The sequence below is a fragment of the Gavia stellata genome, chromosome 4 (assembly GCF_030936135.1).
Source record: "Gavia stellata isolate bGavSte3 chromosome 4, bGavSte3.hap2, whole genome shotgun sequence".
In the NCBI taxonomy this organism is placed as follows: Eukaryota; Metazoa; Chordata; class Aves; order Gaviiformes; family Gaviidae; genus Gavia; species Gavia stellata.
The window spans coordinates 53,700,178-53,724,444 of NC_082597.1; the positions used below are offsets into that span (position 1 = coordinate 53,700,178).

A 24,267-nucleotide genomic window follows, 5' to 3' on the forward strand; every position below is an offset into this window, starting at 1 on the left:
TAATTTTTAATGCACTATCATGCAATTCCAGGTAACATGAAAATGCCATTTTGTTTAATATGAATGTCTCAACTGGGTTGCTTCTAGGAAAAAGAAAGGCTGGATGCACAAAGCCAGAGGACCTGCCCTGCCATGTCGGCTGGTAGCTGGTGGACAGCCTTTCACAGGCTGAAGTGGCTGGGTACCATTTACCCCTATCCCGAGTAAATGCGAGTGCCCGCGTCCCTGGCCCCTTCCCTCCTGGTTCCACCCAACCGCACTGCAGTTGCCACTCCAAATTTGATGCAGGCAAAGCCCTTTCAGCCTCCACTGCTGAGGAGTGGTGAATCAACAGCCCAGAAAGTCCCCGTCTTCCTTCAGATCTCATTTAATATCAAGTGTTTTAAACAAAAGTTCAACGCATTCAAAAACTGGAGTTGTGGGGGTTCACTTTGCAATGACCTCAATCCTTGTGGTGAGAGGATGTTTCAGAGAAGAGGGGACTTGTGGCTTCATATCCCTTCAGGCAGAGAAAGTCTGGGCCTGGCTCTTTTACATCTTAAGTAGGTGCTTCGATGCCAGAGCCTCTTCTCCTCTTCAGTATAGCCCTGATTTTTGTCTCACAAGTGAAAACAAATGCACAGGGAGTTTTGGGCTGAGCAAAACCACGCTTTGTACTGTATTTGCCTTTTTCTTAAAACCTACTGCCAGCTCTGCTTAGTGAATCTAATTAGAAATGATGATGAATTTATTCATATGTATATTTTCCTAGCTATCTGCAGAATTTATCACAACAGAGCTCAATTTAGCTCTCATTAATATGCTCTTGAATAGCCTGTCAACATTTTTCCAGCTAGCTGTCCGGCCAGGTATCTTGGATTTACAAACTTCAGAGGTCATTCATGAAAAAGTGCAGGCTATGCTAACCTTTCAAAGCCTGCCCAGCATTAACTCATCACACAACCAAGAGACAAACACCTTGCAAGCGGATGATTTTGCAGCTGGCTGGAGCATGTAACTGCCCATCTACATTTCAGCAAATTTTACTGAGACAGTAAGGCATTTTCATTTTCTCTTTCTTCATCCATTTAGGAAAATCGATGGCACCAACATAGAGGAGGATCACATTGAGCTGACGGAAGAGGGGCGGCCAGTGCAGGCAAGCACCCACAAGCCAGCACTGTGCGACTGCTACTGCTGCGGGCTGCCCAAGCGCTACATCATTGCCATAATGAGCGGTCTGGGCTTTTGCATCTCTTTCGGAATTAGGTGCAACCTGGGTGTTGCCATTGTGGAAATGGTGAACAATAACACTGTTTATGTTAATGGAAAACCAGAGCTGCAGGTGAGAAAACATCTTCCTTTCACTGTTCTGAGCAGACCCCATCACAAAATCATCGAAGTGCCACATATCAAAATACTCTATATACATAGATCAAAACCAGAGACATGTGAATCTGGATTCACATAGATGTGTAGGTGCTTAATTCCTATTTAGGTCTCTAAGTCACATTAAAAATGTGTAAGATCTGAGGATTTGCAATGTCATAGAGGATGTAAGGAGCAGAATTGAGAACTGAATTGACTTGCATGTCTATCAGGTCCCTGATCTTTCAGTCATAGACAGTTTTTGTTGTGGTGGCAGAAGCTGTTACTATTTACTATCTCTCAGGGAAGTGCGCTCTGATGCTGCTAAAGAAGGAATAATTAATTGCTGTATGTAGCACTGCGCTCGCTCTATTCAGAACAGTACATGATTTTCGAGACCTTAAAGTAGTCACTGGCAATAAAGCAACAGGTTTTTACAGGTTATTGACAATGTGGATTGCTGTCTAGCGGTATTCAGAGTTAGGTGCCAAGCTATTTTCAAATTTGCAGTAGATGGCATGTGTTTCACAGCAGATGCCTACAAACCTTTAATGATGCATCCAAGGAACTGCAGGTTCAACGCATATCTTAGTTTCCCCAGTACTGCCTTGGGGCATAGCTGTGATATCGTAAGTCCCTTTATGGACTTTATGAACTTGAACCTCATTTACATTTGCTCTAATTGTTGACTTATTTTTGGATACTATCATAACAAATTATTCAGAGAAATACTGACTTTTACCTGAGGATTCCCCTGAGGTCTAGGAGGAAAGCCACTACAGAAGGACAAAGTATCATCAGACCCTCCTAGGGAACAGAGGCTTCCTCCAGCCCCTGGATACCCTTTGTTTGCCGGCACATTCCCTAAAACAAAACACATCTCCAAGAGGGACAGATACCTTCTGTAGAGATGAATGAAATGCTGTGCAATTATTCACCAACTTTTCTCCCAAATATTTTAACTTTTGGTACAAGAAAATTGCAGAAAGCGTCTGTAGTAAATTTCCGAAGTTAGAAGAGTGTTTCTAGTCAGACTCAATAAACCCTAGAAAGATTTACCAAAGTGAATGAAGAGTTCCCTAGTTCTTCCTCATCTGAAATGTCCTCTGGCCAACTCCTGCTGCTTACATTTGCTGCTGAATTTGTATTTATTCAGTCTAATTCCTGCTCCCTGGTGTCCCGCCATGACTTTCTGGTTCTATACTTCACCCTGGAGCAAGAGAAGGGACGTGCCTGCATAGGCTGGGAAGCTCAGAAGAGGTAGTTTGAGGAAATTTGGGCAAACTCATCTCACAAATCTCAAATTATTCTGTTTGGGCATGAGCACCTCCTGATACAGGAACTTTTTGCATGTTGCATGGTGTTTCCGCCTTCAGAAATTAACATTACCTAGAAACTAACCTGGAAATGACTAGTAGAAAATGAGGTATTTAAAACAGAAATGTAACTCAGCACAGGAAAGTGGGTCTCTTGTCAGCATGCATATTGATGGGGAGGGAAATCCTTTAGCCCTCTGTAAACATTCCTGGCTAATTAATGCCATCTTTCTCCCTGTAGGTCAAATGAGGAGCTGTTTTTTAGTTCGCATGTTTGGGAAAAAAAAATCAACCTACTGGGGAAAATTGGTTCTTCTTTTTACATACAGAAAGTAATACAGAAAAATGACATGTTAAAGTTTATCACTCTAGTTTTCATTTTTCTGTAGTGTTTTAGTGACAATTTTAATTCAAAATCTAAAAGAGATCTGTGCTACTTCCTCATATGGTGCTTATCCACCTTTCCCTGCCATGTGATTAGCATAAAAATGATCACGAAGCAAAACATCATGGTTACTCTTTGCTCCAAAACAGCTTTTCTTAACTGAGGGTTCAAGGAGGAAAAGTTGACACTGACCTTACATTAGTGTAATTATACTGAGCCAGGCCCTGTCTGATCTCCCAAAATGGAGGGCAGGAGGGGGACCTTGGATGCACCTTTCTTTTCTTCACTTCCTGTATTTTTTGCCTTGGGCTTTGGCTATCCCTCTTGTGAACAAACTATGTCAAACAGGGTCATCAGAGAACAGGAACGTCCTTATTCAGAAGGAGCCTAGAGAAGACTGAAACTGCTTGGTATGCAAGGATGAGTGTGTGGTGAAAGCATTTCTCTTGGCTGTAGATATTATTGGCTAGGAACCAGCTGTGACCAGCCTGTGGGTGGCCTTCTCTATCCGAATCCAGCCCTGAGACTGGCATCACTTTTAATAAAAGACAAACTAGTCAGCTAGCTAGTGTTACCTAGTTTTATTTTTAGATTGCCTTCTCTTCAGGTGTTACCCCTACCCCCTGGCACCTCACACACACACCCATACACACACCTCAGCTTTTCTGCTCCCATGCCACTTCATGCAGATGGTGGATGGTCAGAGTTTGGCCCTGACAAGGAGAATCATGGATAATACAGGACCAGCCTGATCAGAGAGTGATCAACCAGAGGACCTGAGCAACTTCAATAATCTTGGGGAAATGGATATGTCCATGGAAAGGCATCAGGTCCTTGTTGTAACACCGAGCACATTCAAGGACTAAGCAGCCCCGGGCAGAGCAGTGACAAGTGGCAAAGATGAAACTCCAGCAAGCTGCCCTCTGGCTGAAACCTTTTCCCCCTCCTATCCACCTGACTAGAAAGCTAAGAGCAAAAGCAGTAATCTCGCATGGGAATTTGACATCCTTTTGCCTTAACTGGGGGAATTCAAGCTCAGCAACACCAGCATAAAGAGACTGCCTTGATTTGGAGAATGAGTGACTTCTGTGTGACTTTCAAATAGTGGTTATCTTACAGTAAGTATGCTTCACCTTACAGCATTTTTTCTGTTTCCTTTACAGAGAGCCCAATTCAACTGGGATCCAGAGACAGTGGGACTCATTCACGGCTCTTTTTTCTGGGGTTACATTGTGACACAAATTCCAGGAGGGTTCATCGCAAACAAATTGGCTGCTAACAGGTAAGAAAACAATAATCAAAAGAATTAAATTTTACAGCCTGATGACTGTTTTACGCTGTTTAAATGATGATTACCAAAATAGTGAGTTAATGTGTTTCAGGAATACACATCTGAAACTGAAAGTGCAGTATTTAGTCTATAACCAAAAATAGGACTAGACATTATGGGTCTATTGCTGATTCTCCCAATTTAGCTTGTTCATCTCAAATATTTACACATTTCTTCTCTAAAAAGTAATGCTTTCTGGAGAGTGTTAGGAAAATCACACCTAATGCTTCAGACAATGATTGTAACATTTGTCTTTCAAAAGTGGCCATAGTGCTTTTTAGCTCAATGTAACACCAAACAAAAATTTTCCAACAAAACTTGACTTTTCTTCTTTAAAAATTCCCTGTGAACTGAAGCTGGGCATGTAGGAATTACAGAACTATCTATGTTCTGAAGATACAAATCCCTTCTCATGCACATGGATATCCTCACCATGACTGGATACAGTACTGACTGTAATAAGGATTGCCTAGAACTTCTAATAGAGCCTCATAATTTCTGTTTGGTGATTTCCATCTGCTGAATAAGCCAAACAAATTAGCTAAGCTTAATCATTTCCCCAGCCTTTTTATTCTTGCCACCAAATTTTGCAGCAGAAGGGCCCCAAAACACAGATGTGCACATTGTTGGCTGAATAATTCAGCATATTATTACTTTGGCTTTTGTTTCCTTAATTTTCTTGCAAACAGTAAAATCAACCATGTTTACACTGTAACTCAATACATTCTGTCAGCTGACTACTTCCTTAGGTATGTGTTGCGTATATGCACAGAAAGCTGTATTTCTGTCCCCATGAGACTTTCAGACTCAGTCTAATACCATAATACAACATAAAATTACGGATTTGACTATCATAACTGGGTTTAGGAGGAGCAACAATTTCCCAAAGGCTAGGCTCAAAGAGAATTTCTGTTTGTAGTAATAGGATTCACAGATCTGGCTAACACCATGTTTTTCCTTTATTCCTTGTTCACCCAACCAATTTCAGCTTGTGTAGATTGACCAGTGGTGCCGAGTTTCTGTTTCAGAGGGGTTACTTGCTAACACACAGGGCAGGAAACCAGGAGATCTGGTTTGTGCCCCCACCCTCCCGAAAGACAAATGTTTTCTTTTGTCCCAGCTGCACTCTGGCAATGAAATGTATTATTCTACCTTATTATTGACATTATAGATTTAGGTACAGACTCTTTTGTCACCTGTTTAAATCCAGCTCAGCACTGTGCAACCTTGAAACATGCACGGACGCCCCCACCCCAGGCACTTCTCTAATGCAGAACTCTAACTATTGTTATCTGTAATAATGAGGGATTCAAATGGACCTCAGGACAGCTGGAAATATTGAATACTTTATGGTTTTGCACCAAAACCATCTAACACCATGTAATTTACTTTATACATTCATCCAAATTTGCATAGGTCTGCATTCCACCAAAAAGTTCAGGAACCTTTTAGTGACAATGTCCCTTTAACTTGCTGCTTATCCTCAAACATGCATCCAAACATAATTTCATCATTGTTTGGTGGTGACAAGGATATGTGAAACATAAGGCACCTCCTGATACTGGTTTTCAGTAACAGCATCCTGCTACGCAGAGGAGTCTGTCACTGAAGAAGTCTGTTTTGATCCCAAAGTGGCAGCTGGCTGGGGATCACAGCAGTGAGGAGAGAAAAATATGCGAATAAATTGAACAGAACTGGGATATTTGTAGTCACGGTGGGGACCAACGTCTTTGGGATAAATGGCAGTGAACTGCTGGAAAGATGCTGACTCTTTGTGGAAACACTACTCACCCTCTTAAATAGTAGCAGAAGAGTGACTGGTTCTAACTCAGCATAAATGATGCATTTACAACCTAGGCATATTAAGAGTTGGCGCTAAATGAAGTAGCAGAGATTGGAAACTCAGTCTTCAGAGCTAGCTGTTTGCATAATTAAACAGGTTCTCTTTCTCATGACTTATTCGTTCACATACTTATTAATTTACATAATCTGCTGTAGTTCCCCGAGACTGTCAATAGTGTTATGATAACAGATCTGATATTTCTATTAGTGGCAAGGATGCAAGGTGCAAAACTCTTTTCTTCACCAATCATAATAGAGAGCTAAGTAATACTTACTTCTCAGCTAAATGTTTACTTGGCTTTGAAAGCAGTGTCCTAAATGTCAAGATATGATCATAGGCTTTGTATTCCAGTTCAGATTTTCAGACCGTTTTCTATATAAATCCATTCCTTTGTCACTTCCCTCCGCCAGCCTACCCAGCCTCTTTGCTTTTGTGTTCATCTGTTGAGTGCTTTCTTGTCATTTGGATTATGAGCTGCCTAGGCATGAACTGTTGTTTTTGTCAATAGGTATAGAGAATATAGATAAAACAGTGGTGATCTCTGACTGTAGATTCTTCATGCTATAATACTATCATTAATCCTACTGTGAATAATAAGCCTAGATTCAAAAAATGAGGTGACATACTTTTCCTTTGAATAAGTTTTCAAAAAGAGACTGAAATGGAAACAATTGAAATCCTTATTTTAAAAAAAAATAATGGCAATGAAAGGTTTTAAAAGTTTATGAATATTTTGAAGTGGAACATGATAAACAGCTATGCATAATAAGAGCTGTGTATGTCTTTGGCAGAAAAATCAAAAGGGAGAGAAATACTGCTGTTGTCCAAATCACATGATTTCAGATCAAATATCTGTCTAATACCATTCATATATCAGAATGAATCTTAATGTGTCTTTTTGAAATGCCACATGCATAACAAGACAATTCAAAACTTGTTAAACGTCACTGAATTTGAGTAGTTTGAAAAAAGAACATGAATGATGGTCCACAAACAGCAGCATGCTAACATCGGTGTAGTTAGGAGTTGAGGGCCTTTAACAAAAGGGACTGCTTTATTCTCAGGGTGTCACCTTGAGTCTCGGAGCAAGACAGGGCAGCTTTGGGCTGACCTCCCATCTCCTAAGTGCTGTGGTCCCTGGGGCTACCAACAGATGCAACTTTCTATCTGCAGAATGAAAGATGTCCCACACAAAGGCAGTCTGCAGGGAGACAGACATGGTTGCTCTGAACTGCACACAACACAAAGACAGTAAACTACTGAGGATTAGCAGTAATCCATTCAATTTAAATGGTGCTTGGTAGTTGTGGAGAACTCCTACTGCCAGTTCTGATATTTTTCAGTGCTGTAGCAGGACCTTAGAGGGGATCTTCATGTGTATCAGCTTCCACAGATGCTGGGGTAATCAACTCTTTATATTCAGAGTGCGTGACACAGCTATTGAACCCTATTCATTGCACAGAAAGGAAACCTGAGGCTTCAGATATGTGAAATCTAATCAATCAAGTACAGCTCATTCTTACTAATCATAGAATTGTAGAATTATAGAATCATTTAGGTTGGAAAAGACCTTTAAGATCATCGAGTCCAACCATTAACGTAGCACTGCCAAGTGCACTGCTAAACCATGTCCCTAAGTGCCATGTCTACACATGACATCTACATGCCTTTTAAATACCTCCAGGGATGGTGACTCAACCACCTGCCTGGGAAGCCTGTTCTAATGCTTAATAACACTTTCAGTGAAAAAATTTGTCCTAATATCCAATCTAAATCTCCCCTGGTACAACTTGAGGCTGTTTCCTCTTGGCCTGTCACCTGCTACTTGGAAGAAGAGACCAACACCCACCTTGCTGCAAGACTTGTGCTCCAGACCCCTCACCAGCTTCACTGCCCTTCTCTGGATACGCTCCAGCACCTCTATGTCCTTCTTGTAGTGAGGGGCCCAAAACTGAACACAGTATTCGAGGTGCAGACTCACCAGCGCCGAGTACAGGGGCACGATTACTTCCCTGGTCCTGCTGGCCACACTATTTCTGATCCAGGCCAGGATGCCGTTGGCCTTCTTGGCCACCTGGGCACACTGCTGGCTCATATTCAGCCGGCTGTCAATCAACACCCCCAGGTCCTTTTCAGCCCAGGCAGCTTTCCAGTCACTCTTCCCCAAGCCTGTAGCATTGCATGGGGTTGTTATGACCCAAGTGCAGTACCCGGCACTTAACCTTGCTGAATCTCATGCAATTGACCTCGGCCCATTGATCCAGCCTATCCAGATCCCTCTGTAGAGCCTTCCTAATGACGGTAATTTCAATGTTTTTTCCAACCAGTTGTTGCCAGTCTCTTTCTTGGTTTCCAGTGGTGTCGTCCATGGTGCAGCAATCTCGGTTTTCAAATGAACTCTCCAGATGTTCTTTTACATTGGGCACACTGGGCCCCAGATGCATTTAGTGCCTCGACTGACTTGTGCCCAGCTGCAGCAAGTGCTCTTCCCAAGCAGAGTAACAAAATGTTTATATCATGTTTTCCACAGAATCTGTCTTGCAGAAATGCCCCTTCTATGTCACAGTCACAAAGGATATTTGTAGTTGTTATTTAGAGAAGTGATGTTGGAAAGGAATTGATCTTAAGCAGCCCTGTTATACATTTTAGCAGCAGCAAGTGGAACTAACCAGCACACTCCTATGTTTCAGAGAGGCACTTAAACCAGACTTTACCTGATCTAAATTAAATCCTATTGATCTAGCAGAATTTAAGTACTTCCCAGGACAGGAATCCTTTCTCAGGTGAGGACTTAGATAAACAGCTTAGCCTTCAGTACCAACACCCATGTCTATTCCTCTGATACAAATTAAAATCCAGCACCTTTGTTTGAGTATGTATAAAACTTCTGTTCCATTCAGAAATGAAAATGTATTGATTATAAGGGGATTTAACCCCTTTTGACAGTAAGGGGACTTTACAAGTATTTGGGTTAGTGAGATGGTGGTATGTGAGATTGTCTCTGTAACAGTACCTGAGAGCAGCGTTGCTTCTGAAAAGTAGACAATAATTATATTCCCTTTCATGTTACTTTTTTCCATAGGGTATTTGGAGCAGCTATCTTTCTAACATCTACGCTGAACATGTTCATCCCTTCTGCAGCAAGAGTGCATTATGGCTGTGTGATGTTTGTAAGGATTCTGCAAGGCCTGGTGGAGGTAGGAGCACTTACCATTTTGGTCCTTTCATACATAATTTGTTTTTGGAGATTTGGCTCTAAAAATTTGTGAGATCTTTTTGCCAGGTTTTCTGATCAATCTAAATTTTTACTTGTTGCTCATTTTTAGGATAACAGATTTTTAATCATACTGATTTATATTTTTAAGTTTACTTGAAAGGAAATAAAGTGTTTAGGTTTCTGGTGCTGCAGGTCAAGCTATTTTAGTTTCCTTGTGCCATCCACTGCATGTACTAAGGAGCATTTTTACCCCAGAACACATTACCATTTAAGTGATTATCTAGATTAGTTTGACATCTTCATATCCAAGCAACAGAGCTCTTCCAGGCTTACCTAACCTTTCCTACATCATTCCACGGTGACAAACAGCTAGACAGGTTGGACAGTGTCAGCAACTGCTTGAAATAGGAATGCAGTGAAAGCAAATTACATTATGTGTGAAATGTCTGCCAGGGCGTCACCTACCCAGCTTGCCATGGGATGTGGAGTAAGTGGGCTCCTCCACTGGAGAGAAGCAGGTTGGCCACCACTTCATTCTGTGGTAAGTTGATAGGCTTATACGATTTACGTAAGTACACGTTCCTATTAGACATATTTTATTCATTTAATCATTTAAAAGAGAAATGCAAACCCTCTGCCCTTTCTGTACCTGCCCACATTCCCATTTGGCTTGTACTCTGAGCTCAGGAACCTGAGAGTCTTTTTATTTAGTATGTCACCACTTTATCATTTAAAGCCAACCCTCAGAATGACTCTTATAGTAAACTAAAATGGGTCTGGAGGTGTCACATGAGAGAAATCACACCTTTTGTTTTTTTTCATTTGCTCCATCTTTAGGGATTCCATTTATTATACATATTGAATTGACCCTCCTAATCAAGCATGCACTTAAAAAATTATTTTAAAAGGACTTGAGTACTTTAGGCTGGCTGCTCAATATACTGCAGTGGAGGTGATGTAACTTGTTGCCACTGGATGTTCTGCTTTACTCTGTTTTGAATTATGATCAGGCTTGTACTTTGCTCTCTTTTCTGGGTCCCTTTCCAATGCTGACAGCTGGCCTTCTAGAAGATGGCTTGTGGGAAATTTCAGAAGACTTTGGGGAGAGGAACCCAGTGGAAAGATGGGAGAAATAAAACTGTCTCATTCCCTTTGGAATGTTTCTAGTCCCTGGGAAAAGTCTTAAACCTTGTTATGAAGGAGGGAGCAGGAAAAATACTAAGGTTTTGCACCTTGTTTTTCACAGAAGGTACCCTCTTTTCGCTTACAGCCACACTAATGAAAAGGAAAAAAAAAACCAAATGGTTTTCTACTTTTAATTCCATCTTCCAGGTAGCAGCTTTTGAAAAGAGGTGCCGCAGGTCACTCTGTGCTACCACAGTTTCTTGCCAGAAAAGAGTACTGTGACTGTCACACCTGTCTGGCTCTTTCCCAGGTCTAGTTTGAGCTGTCCTCTCCTCATACACTTTCCTACCTAATGTCTTCATCTTTTGGTAACCCTGCAATCTTCAATTATCTGCTAATTCCAGGGAAAACTGTGGGTATTAATATCTCCTTACCAGCTCCAGGCTGGATTTGGGTAGATAGCTAAATGTAAGGAAGATAAGGCATAATCCCTTTGATTTTGTACCCTAAAAGGTCCAGATATACACAGTGCAGAGCAGGAATGGTTCTGGTGTAATTTAAAATGCACTGTGTTGGCAGTGAAGGAAAAGGCTCTGCTTGTTCATTCGCTCTGTCATTTCCCATCCTCTAAGACACCCTCATCATCTATATTTGGTGTGTCCCTTCCCATTTGTAACAGGGTAATTCGAATGGTGAGTCTAAAAATACTGAAGAAAAAGCAGAAAGAGTAGGACTTTAAAGAGTAAACAGTTGGGAAAGGTGGAATAGAAAACAATGAAAATAAATGCAGGTGGTGGGGTAAAGCCAGCTGAAGATGAATGTCTGAGAGAAAATACTCAATAGAAAATGTAAAAGTCACAGGAAAAAACAGTCTGTCCATCAGCAGTGGAACTGAAAGGCTAGGGAAAATACAGCACTAAAATACAGGAGAAAGGGTAAAAGGAGGAGTGAAACAAGAGAAAAAAAGTGGCTCTTCATATTATGGGAATTTTATTTTTACTACAGATGACTCCAGGATTTAGTGATTATTTAGGTGTTTCCATTTTCTGTAGAAGAACAGACCAAAAAAAGAAGCCTCTCCACCCTCAGTGCTCTCTCCTTGAAATCCTAGCACTGGGTAGCGAAAGATTCATCCTGCAGCTTAGCACCCATTTTAGTGGCTACAGATCACCAATTCTTGCACTTGAAAGATGCACAGGAACAGCAGAAAAACCAGGAAATTCCATGTTAACCAGGTTCCTGGTTTCTCTGACTGTATTCTTGCCTGGGGCTTTGCTATTGCTGTAGAAAAAATGAATTACACAGAGACAAAGGAAAAGGGTCACGTGAACCATTGCAGAGAAGTATTTGCTAATGAGTAGAGCATTAACAAATGTTTATTAACAAAATATGTAATACTCTCAAAACCACAAGTATCTCATTTCCTAGAATAATTCAAAGCAACACTTCTCGCATGTGAAGCCACTGGCACCATCTTGTACTGAAACCAAGTGTCCAGATGGCATGAATTCTCCCTAGGATATTCATGGAAATTCCTTTCCAAGCACTTAAATACTCATCACTTTCTACAAGTCACTCAGAAATATATTTCACCAATATCATATATTTCCCAATCAGAAACCTTGGCACAGACCACTTTTTTTATCCTTTTTTTCTCTGTCAACTTTTGCCTATTTAGTCCACCTGTTTGTTCATGCTGCTGATATGAATTAAACATGATTAAACAGACTCAGGGTTGGTCTGAACAACCCCTCTGCTAGCAGCACTTGCAGGGTCATGTGGCTAGAGCCATGACAAGAGCCTCCCAGCATATCTGCAACCATCAGGATTTCTGGACACCAAGAAGGCTTCAGAAATTTGGGCCATTAGCTTCTTTGGAGCTCACCTTGTATGCCATGGGGTTAGGTGGGAATCCCCACTTCACTGCATATAGATTATGCCTGCATGGTGGTTTACCATCAGTTTCAGTTTGCAAATCCCATTTACCTACTGGGCACAGCCCTTCTAGCTGCAAAATGAGACTCGTGACCCCACACCAGTGTGGGCTAGTCCTTCCCACCACCCCAAGCTAAGTCTTTCAGTAGCCATCCCATTTCCCTTGTTCACAAGAAATCATGGTGCCAATCAGCCAGAGGTGTCCCTCCAGTTCTGCCCCTGTGAGCACCTGCACCAGAGGCTGGGCTTGTCTATCATAGCTGACATGTCTTCTTAATTCTTTTTCTCCTCAGGGTCTTATGCAGGTGCAGTGGTCGCCATGCCACTGGCAGGTGTGCTGGTACAGTATATAGGATGGTCATCTGTGTTTTATATTTACGGTGAGTTGCTTAACATAAAGGATCTCTGTGACTAGACTGGTACTGCCAACAGTTTTGTTAAACCTGTATAACAAGTATGGATCAAAGTTGTTTTGGTGAATGAAGAGGTTGCAGATGGGTATTCCAATTTATTTCCTACTTATTGCAGCTTCTGAAAGCTTTTATTTTGTAATCATCTGTTGTAAAATATTTTAAAATTGTGACGGCTAGGCTACAGCCCATGATCACCCAGTGACAGGGTTGGATGCAGTTGTGAAGGTTGCTCTGTAGCACAAACACTCATGTGATATGTGTCTTGGAGTGCACACTAACAGCGAATGCTACAGCATATGCTGCTGATGGGAAGCCGAATGCCTCTGAAACCTTCTGTCCTGAGACATCTGTCCTATGCTGCCCACCCTCAGTAAAAGCAGTGCCACCTTTACAAAGTGGTCCCATCACATGGGTATGGCCTCATGGCTGATCTGTGGTGCCTCGTGCTTCCCACCGCAGTATGTGCAGAGCTGGCTCAAACCTGGCCTTGCACATCAGCAACCCAGTTAAGATGGGTTTTCTCTGGAGACACAGAATGCACTGCAAGATTTGCCATCGCAATCTGATTGTGAAGTTCTTTTATGCAGATTGCGACCATGTTATGACTGGTCTACTTTTTTCCTTCCTCAGGTCCTACATAAAGCTTTGCTTCTGCCTTTTCTCTGCCCCATGCATATCACATAATACAAGTGACAAAATGATCAAACACTTTGCAAGCAGGCATACAATATACATATGAGTTAGTTATCATATTTTCTTACTTCCCTGGGCATATTTTCTACACAGATTTCTTTTAATTGGCTCTTGAAACAAACTTCAAGGCCTGCAGATACTGACGTGTGGCTTTATTGGTTTTTAAAACCAAGCTTTGCTTTTCCTGCCTCTCCAGGAATGTTTGGAATTGTTTGGTACATGTTCTGGCTGCTTCATGCCTATGAGAGCCCTGCTGCACATCCAACAATAACCAACGAAGAAAGGATATATATAGAAACAAGTATCGGAGAAGGATCCAGCCTAGCTAGTGCAAGTGTAAGTAAAAAAGGCTTTTGTGGTTATAATTTGTGAGCACTTTACACAGATCAGCGTATGACTGGATGGATACTATTAGCTGTATAAAAGCAGCAGAACTATTTGCTGTTAATATTTAGGGACTTTTCCTTTTATGAAAATTACAGGATTAGGCTTATGCAGCTGGACAGGACAAGTTCAGCAACAGGCAAAACATGTAGTGCTGTTTCAGCTCTCAGCTTATAGGGCGTCCCTAATCTAGGGAGGGGAAGGGATTAGGGAGAGAAGGGGAACCACACACTTTGATCTCCTACTTGAGTAGCTACTATGTTTGTTCTAAAAAATATTAATTGAAATAGCTAAATAAGAAGCTGGCTGCAGATGTTAAATTATCCAGCTGCCTTCTGAGCTCTTATTAAAGATGATTGAAATTCTGAAAGCTTAAGGACAGGGTTTCTGCCCTGCTCACTCTCACAGCAGCTCAGCTCATTGTTTCAAGACATCTATCCTCTCTCTGAGAGGATCCTGGAAGATCCTGGAAACTTAAAACTAAAACCTATTTTCCCATCAAACTTCTCTCCATTTCCTTAGAAAACTCGCTTTTGCTAGTGGTGAAAAGTAAAGCTGTTTCTTGATAAACTGTTCCTTCTTGGCTTTTACTCTAGAACATTCTGGAGCAAAGTAACTCCAAACTCTTTTTCTCTACATGTTTTGTGTAACAGCCTTGCTGAGAGTATAAAGTACCAGACTCTCCTTTTGGGCATGATCCTGAAGTTTGGCTGAAGTCACTCAGGTCTTGGCTGGAGACACACACACTCGTTCCAGGTCATGGTTCTCCCCTTGCTGTACAGTGGTTTTACTGCAGAGGACACTAGTACAATCACCATGTGTTCACACATGACTGCAGGCATACAGTTACTTGTAGAACACAACTACCATTTTAAAAAAAAAGGAGAATGTCAATGTATATTGCCATAGTTACATATTTCAGCTTCTGATTTGAATTCCATTATAAGTGAATAGGGCTCTGAAGTGTTTTTTGTTCCTGCTGTGTGGAGTATTGAGGCATAAATAGAAACTGGAAATGACAAAAGCAAGTTATAGAAATTAAATCCTCTACCACAGACTTTTTTTGCTGAATGAAATAAATTGGGTTGAAGCAGGTAGCTGCCTGTTCCTGTGCTACCACATATTTCTCAGCTTGGATAATCCTTTTTTCACAATCCTTTCAGTGGAATGTCTCAAACTGCATCATGCCAAAAAGTGTGGAAAGGCACAAGATTTTCTCTAGTTTTCTTTGATTCTGTTACTGTTATCCCAATAGCAGGATTCCAGAAGACCTTGTGTAATTTCAGTAAGTAGGACAATAATAGTGCAGCAGTCATCTTAAAAGTCCTAACTATTCTAAGAAAGTTTCTCTACTCGTCTTTTGCCCTTAATCCAGGAGATATTTTTCACTTGCACTGTAAGTGATTTGCAGTGTAAATTAGATGCAACGTACTGGATAGTCCTGATACTAAAATGTACTGGGGTCTTTATTCTGCCTTCTGCCTACTCAAAAATGCCTTCAATTGTTTTTATTTTTTTTCCCTAGAAATTTAGTACTCCCTGGAAGAGATTTTTCACTTCAATGCCAGTTTATGCAATCATTGTGGCAAACTTTTGCAGAAGCTGGACCTTCTATTTGCTCCTTATAAGTCAGCCTGCTTACTTTGAAGAAGTCTTTGGGTTTGCAATAAGCAAGGTAAATGTCTGAGATGAAGCAGTGACCTTCAGACCTCACCCTAGGAGATGCAGAGTGCTTGAAGATCCCCAGATCTCTCTGGAGTCATTACAGTAGGTTATTCACAGTAGTTGGGATGACATACTTCTGGTGATCTGATAGAAATAAAAGCTTGCTAGCATCAAATTATTAGCAAAAGGAAAGAACTGAAAAGTTGTTTTGCGAAAGAGTTGATTAAAAAACCCATATATCATGAAAACCACAAAGTAAGTAAATAGAAACGCACAATTGGTTTAGTGCTGGCAGTTTAGCATTTCTTGCCAGGTAATTTTTATCCTTTTCTTTTTTTTTTATCTCATTACTTTTCATGGACAATGAGGGGTCAAATTCTGTATGGATTGATATTCCCTGCCACTGCCACTTCATTAAAGCTGGTATTGTTACACTCCCTCTTCAGAGCATGAACGAGGACTTCAGAATATTTGTTCCAGAAAAGTTTTCCCAACATTCCTTTAAAAAATCTACTTGCTATATTGTAAATTATTTTCAAGCTAGTGTAATCCTGCAAACTCATAACAAACAACATAATTATCTATGTGGTTTAGGAGCACCAGTGTGCCCAGGTTCTGTAATGCTGTTGTGGTAGCAATGACACTCTGAATGGCCAAGCACAGCATGGAGATGAAGAACAGGGGTATTAAGACAAAATAGGTTTGTTTATTCCGAATTGCCTTTCCTAAATGCTAGAGTTGCACCTCTGTGTACCTCACTAGTTAAAAACTAATGTAAAACTGACTCAGTATCAATGTAAGCAGGTTGCATATTCTAAAAAATAAACTCAAACTCTCAAACTTCTCACTAAATTACTTCTTCAAAGAAAAGCTTCTAGAAGGTGACATGCTGATCACTAAAACTCTGCAAAGTAGTCTTTTCACATATCTGGGATAAGTACCAGAACTAACAGAAACAGTGCTAACCTTTTGGCAGAAAATTCACCAAGGGGAAGTCACACTTGACCAACTTGATAAACTTCTATGATGAAATGACTGGCCTGGAAGACAAGGGGAGAGCAGTGGATATTGTCTATGAAGACTTCAGTAAGGCCTTTCACACCATCTCCCATAGGATCCTGATAGACAAGTTGTTGATGTATGGGCTGGTTGAGCAGTGATGTGGATAGAAAACTGACTGAGTGACCATCAGCGTGGTGATCAGTAGCACAAAGTCTAGTTGGAGGCCAGTAATTAGCAGTGTACCCCAGGGGGTACTGGGTCTGATCCTGTTTGACATCTCCATTAATGATCTGGATGATGGGGCAGAGTGTATCCTCACCAAGTTAGCAGATGACACAAAACTGGGAGGAGAGGCTGATATGCCAGAGGCTGCCATCCAGAGGGACCTCGACAGGCTAGAGAAATGTGCTGACAGGAAGCTCACGAAGTTCAACAAGGGGAAGTGCAAAGTCCTGCACCTGGAGAGGAACAATCCCATGCACCAGTACATGCTGGAGGGCCACCCAGCTGTAAAGCAGCTTTGCAGAAAAGGCCCTGGGGGTCCTGGTGGACACCAGGTTGAACATGAGCCAGCAACATGCCCTTGAGGTAAAGAAGACGAATGGTATCCTGCACTGCATTAGGCAAAGTATTGCCAGCATGTAGAGGAAGGTGATCTTTCCCCTCTACACAGCACTGATGAGGCCATACATGGAGTACTGTGCCCAGTTCTGGGCTCCCTAGTACAAGAGAGACATGGACATACTGGAAGGTTCTCATGAAGATCCTCATGAAGGTCCTCAAAGATGATTGAGCCTCTCCAGTTCCTATGAGGAAAGGCTGAGAGAGCTGGGACTGTTTAGCCTGGAGAAGAGAAGGCTCAGGAGGGATCTCATCAATGTATACAAATACCTGACAGGAAGACAGAGCCAGGCTCTTCTCAGTATTGCCCAGTGACAGGACCAGAGGCAATGGGCACATTCTGAAACACGGGAGGTCCCATCTGAAGATCAGGAAACACTTTTCTTTACTCTGAGGGTGACAGAGCACTTGTACAGGTTGCCAAGAGAGGTTTTGGAGTCTCCATCCTAAGGTCACTCCATTCCAAGATCACCCAGGTCTTGTTTGCAGGTTCTGTTGGAGGAAAGGTCTGCAATCCTCCCACACAAGGATCCAGGAAAAAAAGGTGACCAATGAGGGGGTGGGGGAGGGCAGAAACTGAGGTGAAGAAAAGGTATGGTTCCTATTCTCTTCCCCCTAAATCCTGAGGGAGGACACGAGCAGTAAGCACTCATTTGTTTAATTGCAGGTTGGCCTTTTGTCGGCAGTTCCTCACATGGTCATGACAATCATCGTACCCATTGGAGGGCAGCTAGCTGACTTCTTACGGAGCAGGAAGTTTTTAACCACTACCACTGTAAGGAAGGTCATGAATTGTGGAGGTACTATTGGATTCTGAAAATATGATATTTCAGTTGTGTGCTGCAGTTGATGCAAATATCATTGTTTTGTCCATGTTTAATTGTAACAAGAGACAAATTACTTGGTGATTGCATTTGCAGCTGGTTAATCTGAAGCATTTAATGGAGAGCTGATGTTAGATGTCCACATGGTATAAATCCTCACTCATATGAGCATGCTTTTAAAAAGGGAGGAGTCAAGAAGCCTGGTTAATAATTAAAAGGGCAATAGAGACTGGCCCAGAGGATTAGTGGGATCAAATAGGCCTCATCCTGCAAACTTGTACAGACAAAGTTAACCCTGTACTGTGGTGCTGGAGAGATCCTTTCCCGGTGGATACAGCCTTGCAATAACTGGCCATGTTCTCATGTGATACTTCCAGCAGAATCCACTGGCAAGTTTAGGCTGGAAGTGTTGGATTAAAAAAAAAAGACGGGGATCAGACAGACTTATTTTCACTCAGCACAAAATAATTTGTTTCCAGTTCAGTTACTGACCTGAAAAATCAATGACGTCTACATGTAAGGATGATACTAAATTAGAGCAAAAAATTCAAGCCAGATAGCCTGTGGAGTCACTCTCTGCCAGTTCCTGGCTTACATTATTTATGGACAGCACAGGCTGTCTGAAATAGAGATGCCTACAGTCAGAGATGCCATGCAGCTTGGCTACGCATCTTCACAAAGGATTCTCAAAGTCATTGTGTTCTCAGGGCATAATTTCAGTGTCATTAAAAAAAAATAAACTGAAGGATTGTAATGTTACATACTGGAAAATGTTAATTTGCAGTAATGGCAGAGACTGGAAGTTCACTGTAATACTTAGGGTTGTCCTATTTTGTTGGTGGCACACTTGTCTGAAAAATGCTCTTTTGCTCCATTTGCCAAAAGCATCTCAAATCACTACAACCTTGAGAAATACAAGGCAAGAAGTATTTTTCTCCTTTCCCTACCACATTTGTGTGTTTGTGAATTTTTCAGTGCTTTGCATAGAGTCACTTTCTCATTTTCTTGTACTGCTCAGTGAGTTAATGTCACCAATTGCTTGGGTCATTTACACAGCAATAAGGAGAAAAAAGTATATTATCAAACAATAAATATTCAAATATTTCTGTGAATCCACAAAGCTGCCAAGTGTGTTCAAGAATAGCTGTAGATACAAAAGAATTTTGTCTCATTTTAAGGTGCTATTCTGGCTAGACCTTATTGCTATCTCTGTGACCAATAGTAATTCAAATGTAATTTATTCCGATGTGTTTCATTTGAAGGCTTTGGGATGGAAGCAACCTTGCTTTTGGTGGTTGGTTATTCTCACACAAAAGGTGTGGCTATTTCCTTTCTGGTGTTAGCAGTAGGCTTCAGTGGCTTTGCAATTTCAGGTAAGAATTGGTTTTACTATTAGTGATAAAAGTGATGTTATTATCCTCATTGTTGTTACTGTCATAATTTCTATTATTCTGTTTGCTCTTAATGTGGCTGCTTATGGGGTATGCCCCATTTCTTCCCATATCAGAAATAATTTATTTCTGTATCTATGAAATGTGTTGCACATAAGACATGAAGCTTTGAAAGAACCTGCTCTTTATTGATTCGTTTACATCAGCTTTGTGCTGTTATTTTCTAACATACTTTTACAGTGTCAGCCACCTTTTCTTCTTGCATAAACAGTATCCCTAAAAGGAGAGATAGAGAATTACTGTGGAATTAATAGTTGCTCAAAGGCTATCAGTTGCAACTCCGCTCCCAGCCCTAGCTGCCAGTTTCTGCTTTCTAGGTCAGTCTTCTCTCTGTTGTGTCCAATAACCAGCCCTTCTCCAGAACAGCTGTTTCTAACACTTTCATGGGTCTCATCAGTCTCAGACTGAATTTTGTAGCTCCACCAGTACCATCGTTATTAAAAAAACCCCTTTTGTTATGAAGATGGAAAGCCATCAGCTAGCAGACTGCCAAGAAGATGGAGCTACTGAGCAAAACTGATCAGCAAAGTAACTGCTGGTCTTCACTTGTTTCAGGATTATGCAAATGGGAAGTAGTTTTGCTACTCAGTTATGAGGTGCTTGCATAGCAGGCCATTTCTATCAATGAATTTTTATTGCAGGGTTTTCCCAGTACTCAACTTTTTACTGTAGTTAATCCGATGGACTTGGAATTCATCATCCTTTCTTGTGATCATAGATAGCTCATATGACTAATTACTTAAAGCAAGATAATTATCTGAACTGATTTTTACTATTTGTTTTTATCTCTTAATAAAATATGTACCCAGAAGATACGCTACAGTAAGGGTAATTATTTTTCCTACTGGTTTATACTCTGTTTTTTTATCATGTTGTTAAACTGCTACTTAAAGTACCAGAAAACATGTATTAAAACCCACTACTACCTAAATAAAAAAATATCACACATTTGACAAACATGAGGCATTCATTCCTTAACTAAAAATGTTTGCTGAGTGCAGTGTTTCAGTTTGAGAAGATGGGAAGCACAGATACTTTAAACGAGACCAAAACAAACTGTGTTTTCTATACAACGTGATCCCCATAGGTGGGGAAGAAAGACGTTTTGAAAAAGAATAGAGAGTTGCAACATATCTTCCATCTTTACCACCAGGAAAAGACTACCCTTCTTTCTCATATATATGGTAATGGGGTTTCCTACCTTTTTCAGGCTTCTTCAGCCAGAACGGCTGTAGAAAGCCCTGTTGGCCTGGTAGTGCAAAGCTGTATAGTTGACCGTTGTCTCTCATTTGTTGTAGGTTTCAACGTGAATCACTTGGACATAGCCCCACGTTACGCCAGCATTCTGATGGGGATCTCCAATGGCGTGGGGACACTGTCAGGCATGGTATGCCCGCTCATCGTTGGTGCAATGACGAAACATAAGGTAACATTTCTCCATGTTTTCTAGGAAAAGGATTAGGTAATGCAACAAAAGTTAAGACATTTCAAAGCTTCCTGGGAACTCCATTTCATCATTGATCTCTGCAGCTGTTTTCTGTTGTTGTTTGTTTTAAACATTCACTTTTACATTATCACAGGGGCCAGATTCTCAGCTATTATAAACTAATTATCTGTGTAGGGAAATATTATTTTATACCACCTGAGGCTGGGTCTCTGCCGTATCTCCATACTACTGGGTATTGCTTATAGGACTCGGGAAACTCCTGTATAACGCATCTCTGGTAGAGTTCCTAAGCAATCACTGATCTACAATAAGATTAACTTAGTTGTTAGAGAAATCCCTGCATTTCCAACTCCACGAATATTTCACATTCAAGAGAGAAACTTCACTGTGAGAAAAAAAACCTCATGTTTTGTTTTATTAGCTGTTTTTATGAAAAAAAAAATCTTCACAATGACTCATAAATTTTTCTATCTGTAACATCAGGAATCAAACAGTGATCACGGTCATTGTTCAATATGTGCTAATTCATGGTCTAATTCAGAAAGTAATATTTCTTTTTACTGCAAACTTAATGAGACCTGCACCATTCTTTCAGACCCGGGAAGAATGGCAAAACGTCTTTCTGATTGCAGCCCTGGTGCATTACAGTGGAGTGATATTCTATGCTATTTTTGCCTCTGGGGAGAAGCAGGAATGGGCCGACCCTGAAAACCTCAGTGAAGAGAAATGTGGCATAATTGATCAGGATGAACTAGCTGAAGAAACAGAGATGAACAACGAAACTTTTGTGAGTCCAAAGAAAATGTACGGTGCTACCAGCCAATACAGTGAAGTACAAAGAAGAGAATGGAGAAAGCAAAAGCAAGTAACTCAAGACATGGAAGAACAGACTTCTTACCATTATGAAAATGGAAATTTTCAAGTTTTTTCATAATACTTGAAATTGTAAGGTTTGTATAGCAGCTACTTCCATTCCCCCTTCTGCCTAGCTGCCCCAAATCATCTGGTATCCATGTTTATTTTCTTATTCAATTGTATAACATCTGGCAATGTGGCTAGATACAAAGGGTGATAGTTCCCTTCTAATAGTACAATGGGACTGGGAGAAATAATACTAAATCAGCTATTGTATCCCCTTGGAGGAGCTCCTGCACCTATTAGGAGATGACCAACCCTGGCAGGGCTCCTGCCTGGTGCAAGCCTATGACTGTAGGAGCAAGGAGTGCCCTCATCTTCTTGCCTGAACAGAGAAAGGACAAGGTCATATCAGACAGTCGATCCACAGTGACATATGTAATTACTGGGGCTCCAGTGGCATGAAAGTCTGCCCTGAGTGGCCCTGGTTTGCCTTTTTAGGATTCCCGTAGGTTGGCATTTGAGCTGCTTAACCCAAACCAAACTGCAAGCTCATGCTGAAAGAAAAGCAGTTTTATGGAAGTAGACTGTAATTAATTACTAATGTTCACTCAACAACAGGAAAAGAAACAAGTAACTGAGATGGCACAGTATTGCTTCAACAGTTCCTTCAAATTGATTGACAGTCTGCTTTATATACATAGCCCAGAGAGTCTGGATAAGGCAATAAAATGGATACTTGTGAGATTTCTCTCCTTCCAAAGATTTTGTGCTGGCATGAAATAATTTTGAATACAAAATCATCGTTAGTGATGCAATATTATTATTCCTTATGAAAGGACATCTTAGTCCTGTTGGGATTAGGTTTCTCACTCAATTCATTATTGTGAAGTAATTTAAATATATTTTTCTAGTATTATACTGATAGAGTTCCTGGTCTCAACCCCAACAGTCCTCATTTAGGTGAATAAGCTTACTTACATGAGTAAAGTCTTTAGTTCTGGATCTGTAACTTTTCAATGCCTCAGTCTTGCTGTTGCTACAAATGAAGTACTGTACCATTTGAGAGTTAATAGAGTATCTATGTCTGAAAGTAATTTTCTTTTGCCATTGGTATATGTTTGACAGTATAAAGTGGCTTTAGCCTTTTTCTACCATTTTTAGAATCAACCAGTGGAGCATGCTGTATTATCTCAAGCAGTTAGCTGCAACTCAGAGACTCATTGTGGCATTAATACTCTTTTCAGAATGGAGAATTTCAGTAAGCTGTGATTTAATTTGTCTTTTATTATGATTACTGCCTCATTAAATTCAAATGAAAGCTATCCTGTCTAGCCTACGATGTGCTTTGTGATGTTTCAGTATTATTGTTCTCATATACCATATATAGTCACTGTGATGCACATGAGATTTGAACATTTCTAATATGCATTTTGCTATTTTATTGAAGTGTAATTGAATACCATGGGTAGAATTACACTTGTACATTCATTTGAATCCGTGAATGATTTATCTTCCCTACAAATGTAATTAAACAGGGAGTCTAGGAAGGTAGCTGATTCTCTTTTCATATCTTTGGTTCCTTTTCTACCTAGCAAAATCCAATCTACAGCTATATACGGATGAGAAGTAAAGTAGGGTGAATGGATTCATGCCTAATTCAACTCCAGTGAGGATTTTTTAATTGGTATCAGCAGATAATTTAATCATATGGATATTGTTATGGTACAGCTCAATCCTACCTTGACACAATGCAGTTTATTAATAAGCCACTCAAAAAAATATCTATAGCTTTATTCTCTTAGGACAGAAAAGAGTATTTTTTCAAAATTCTAAAATTCAGCTTGGACTAGAGTTGCTTATTTTACTACTGATGTTTAGAACAGGCATAAGAAAATATCTTCTTTCTTGAAGGTTATAGTCAACATTTGGGGATTTAAGTGGCAGGAGCTTGAATCAAATGTTCTCACCAGTCTATCAGAAAAGCTGGATCAGCTGCTGTCAAACTATTTTGCAATGTCCACCACATCGTATGAAAGAGAGAGGGCCACTTCTTTGCATATGTGCAAACCAAACAGCTTCTTCCTCTCTCTCCAACCATGTAGCATGCATGTAGCTACTACAGGGACTCTTAATAGGGAAAATAGTATTGTGAAAGGATTTAATGTAAGAATATGTGTCAGTATAATCTGGCAGAGAGGAAAGAGTAAGAGAATCAGCTGGCCTTAGTAAAGAGAAGACCAGACAATGGACTATTCCAGAAACAGCAATGTTTTCTGAGAAGCAGCATCATTTTTCTAGTAATGATAAAGGGTAACTTTCCTGTCTCACTAAGAGGAACACAAAGGGAGTGAATGTCATTGTTATGACAGAATTACAAACATCCCAAAAGTTTGGGAAATGGCCAGCTGGCA

The 24,267-nt window shown here is 40.7% G+C and overlaps 1 protein-coding gene across 1 annotated transcript in view; it reads left to right on the forward strand.

Annotated features, from left to right (window-relative positions):
* SLC17A8 (solute carrier family 17 member 8) overlaps positions 1 to 21,932 on the forward strand; it is a 28,204-nt gene extending 6,272 nt beyond the window's left edge. Inside the window, exons 2-12 of the mRNA XM_009818830.2 lie at positions 1,072 to 1,324; positions 4,212 to 4,330; positions 9,304 to 9,418; positions 9,892 to 9,979; positions 12,792 to 12,878; positions 13,801 to 13,940; positions 15,514 to 15,663; positions 17,944 to 18,076; positions 19,363 to 19,473; positions 20,850 to 20,977; positions 21,594 to 21,932. Of these exons, the coding sequence (XP_009817132.2) occupies positions 1,072 to 1,324; positions 4,212 to 4,330; positions 9,304 to 9,418; positions 9,892 to 9,979; positions 12,792 to 12,878; positions 13,801 to 13,940; positions 15,514 to 15,663; positions 17,944 to 18,076; positions 19,363 to 19,473; positions 20,850 to 20,977; positions 21,594 to 21,932 (1,663 nt within the window). The remainder of the gene's footprint in view (positions 1 to 1,071; positions 1,325 to 4,211; positions 4,331 to 9,303; positions 9,419 to 9,891; positions 9,980 to 12,791; positions 12,879 to 13,800; positions 13,941 to 15,513; positions 15,664 to 17,943; positions 18,077 to 19,362; positions 19,474 to 20,849; positions 20,978 to 21,593) is intronic.
* Positions 21,933 to 24,267: the final 2,335 nt, after the last annotated feature.